General features: G+C 37.6%; 1 protein-coding gene across 1 annotated transcript; it reads right to left on the reverse strand.

Annotated features, from left to right (window-relative positions):
* Positions 1-359: 359 nt before the first annotated feature.
* LOC132274637 (myb-related protein 330) lies at positions 360-2115 on the reverse strand. The gene is made up of 3 exons (XM_059775961.1): positions 1732-2115; positions 1484-1613; positions 360-1118 (listed from the first exon to the last, which is right to left on the reverse strand). The coding sequence occupies exons 1-3, from the start codon at positions 1862-1864 to the stop codon at positions 512-514; spliced, it is 870 nt and encodes a 289-aa protein (XP_059631944.1). The 5' UTR covers positions 1865-2115; the 3' UTR covers positions 360-511.
* Positions 2116-3054: the final 939 nt, after the last annotated feature.

Here is a 3054-nt window from a genome sequence, read left to right on the forward strand (position 1 = left end):
ATTCGGCTCAAAATGGCATCAAAAGTCAATTGATTTAAATTTGTCAACATTCTCTTAAGAAAATTTAAATTCTAAATAATAGATTATTATTATTCTGACAAAAAAGTCACACGCATTCATAATTGTTCCATCAACAATCAAATTAAATGATGAGACAACACTTAAACTAAGCCGTTAATTAGTTACAGATTATTAAATTTTATAATAATATTAATAGGAGTAATGATAAAAAATCAGACGACAGATCTGATGATTCTTTCGAATTTGGACTCCAAATTACTTTTTTTTTATTTATAGTATTTTTAGATCTAAAATGTTTTTGTTTAGATTGATTGTAATAAAAAGAAAACAAACAAGTGTAGAAAAGGGGAAAAAAATATATATATTTGTTCCATTAAATGTTCACTAGTATTACATGAGATGCTTTCATCTTCTTATAGATTTGTTGGTAGACGAAGGTAGTAAGTACGACATTTATATCTAAAACCTAAAAAGTCTATGCATCCAACGGTCAGCAAAATCTGAAAAACCCATTTGATCCTTGACAATTACTACACAATTGACCGCTCTGAAACCCTAACTGACAACACAAACATACCGCCGTCGCCGCCGCCGCCGCCGTCGCCGCCGCAGGCCTTAACTCGTACGGACTCTCCACCCCCGGCTTCGACTCGGCCGAGTTCGCAGACGAACTCTGAGTCGTCGTCGACCCGGACAGGAACGGGACGAGTCCAATCGACAGGTCGAGGTTGATCGGTCGGTGGTGGTTTGGCTGTTCGAGACTGTCGTCCGGTTGTCTCTCCTCGGTTGTGCCGCTGTTGCATTTATTGTCTTCGACCGAGTCGGTTAGGATTTTGAATTTAGTTTGATGATTCATCAGAGCTATGTCCGCTACTGGTAGAGACGGTGGAGAGGCATTTCTGAATTCCAAGCATGAATTGGCCACCGCGGCGGTTGCGGTGGTGGTAGTGGTAGCGGCGGAGGCGGCGGCGTTGAGCGGATGGTGAGTTTGGGGATCGAGGCCGCGGCTGATGAGTTTGCGCTTGATGTGAGTGTTCCAGTAGTTCTTGATCTCGTTGTCAGTTCTTCCCGGCAATCTTCCAGCAATCAAAGACCATCTGCGACAAAATCAGTAATCCAAAGTTTAGAAAAGTCAATTTGATGCAAGGTATGATTCACTGCTTTTACTTTCTGATTGGTTGCTGAGAAAATTGAGCCAATAAATATAAAAAGAATGTTAATTATTGGAAGTTAATTTTCCGAGTGTGAATTGTGTGGCATCTTGGAAATTAAAATGGGTGAAATTGTTGTATTAACTCCACTGAATAAAAAGCTTTTGTTTCCGGTGTGTAGAATTGCTTTTTCGTGGTCCCAAATATGGAAAGTAACACTAACATATACTCCAAAAAACGAAAATTTGCTTCTTTTTGTACGTTTTCTCAGCTGCCAAACAGAGTGGGAAAAGTATGGAAAATTGACATACTTGTTTCCAAGCAGACTGTGGAGCTTGATGATGAGTTCATCTTCTTCTTCAGTGAAATTTCCTCTTTTGAGGTCGGGACGTAGGTAGTTTATCCACCGGAGTCTGCAACTCTTACCACATCGAAGCAATCCTAGAGGAGAAGAACAATAACAATCAGTGTTTTCATGTATATGCATATATATATATATATATATATATTTATGTATGTATAGGTAGAGAGAGAAATAGAGTGGGTTCCGGGGGGTTACCGGCGGATTTAGGGAGGGAACGCCAGCAGCCTTCGCCGTGAGCACGGATGTAGCTAATGAGGCGCTCGTCTTCTTCTTTGGTCCAAGCACCTTTGTTGGTGTGAGCTTTCTCACAGCAAGGGGAACGTCCCATAATTGTTAGAGAGAGAGAGATGGGTATTGAGTGGCTTTGTTCTGTTCTGGGTTGAGATGAGAGATTGATTTGATTGAAATATATTAGGGAGAGAGAGAGAGAGAGAGAGAGGATGTGTTATATATGTGAGAGTGGGAGGGAATGGAGAGAGAGAGAGAGAGAGGAGGATGGAAGGAGAGAGAAGGAGAAATAAGGGAAAAAGCAATAGAGTCGATCCTTTTTGATAGGGGAGAGAGAAGTGGATATTTGACCAAGTTGGTGAGAAAAGACGAGTGGTTACAGATGGGGCTGGATTTGGTAGGTAGGTCTACTTTTACGTGAGTTGGCTTTGTGGGCTCTCTCCTCTCTCTCTATCTCTTTCTCTTTCTCTCTCTACATTTTGGAGTTTTGGACACAGTTTCAACATCGATGGGATAGAGTTGGGTACATAAAGTTAGTGTCCATGTGGAATCCGGCATTGGCGTGGGGGTGTTGAGAGTTTATTACATGCTCGGGCAACACTATATACCCTGGTGAATAAGTCCACGTACAAATTAAAAATTAAATAAAATTTATACATTTATTCAATTGGTCGACACTCAAATCATTTACCATAATATTTTTTTTGTGTGGGGTCTTCAAATTTTTTTTTACATGTTTTGAAATTACACGGTTTTGATCTATTACAATAAATGTGTCGATTTTACTTAAGTTTTTACTTATATGGTATGTTGTACCCCCTCACAGAATAGATGTCTATTGGCATGTGTGATAATTTCTTATTTCCTCTTCCTTATTTATTAATTAATTAATAATAATATTATTATTATATTTCTGTTTTGATAATTTCTTTTGTAATAATTCATTTTTTGATAAATGCACTTAAGAAGTTAAGAGATCTTGTAATAATTTCTTGTGTGTCTCCGAATTTTTTTTACAATAATCAAATAAATGTATTAGCTTTATTTAATTTAATTTTTTACATGTCATGTTGTGATTAGTATGGATCGTGTAATATTTTCTCATTTCGTCGTCTTTATTTATTATTATTATTATTATTGTTTTATTTCATCTCTCACAAATACACGTGAGGGATCATACCATATGAACTAATGCCAATAAATAGACTTATGTTATATTTAGGAGCACTGGGTGCCTTTGATTTGGGAATGAGGGAAATTTAATTCATTATGTATAGCATTATAGATAAA

This window comes from Cornus florida, unplaced genomic scaffold (genome assembly GCF_030987335.1).
Source record: "Cornus florida cultivar Cherokee Brave unplaced genomic scaffold, ASM3098733v1 CherokeeBrave_3.0.0_Hap2_Chr09, whole genome shotgun sequence".
NCBI lineage: Eukaryota > Viridiplantae > Streptophyta > Magnoliopsida > Cornales > Cornaceae > Cornus > Cornus florida.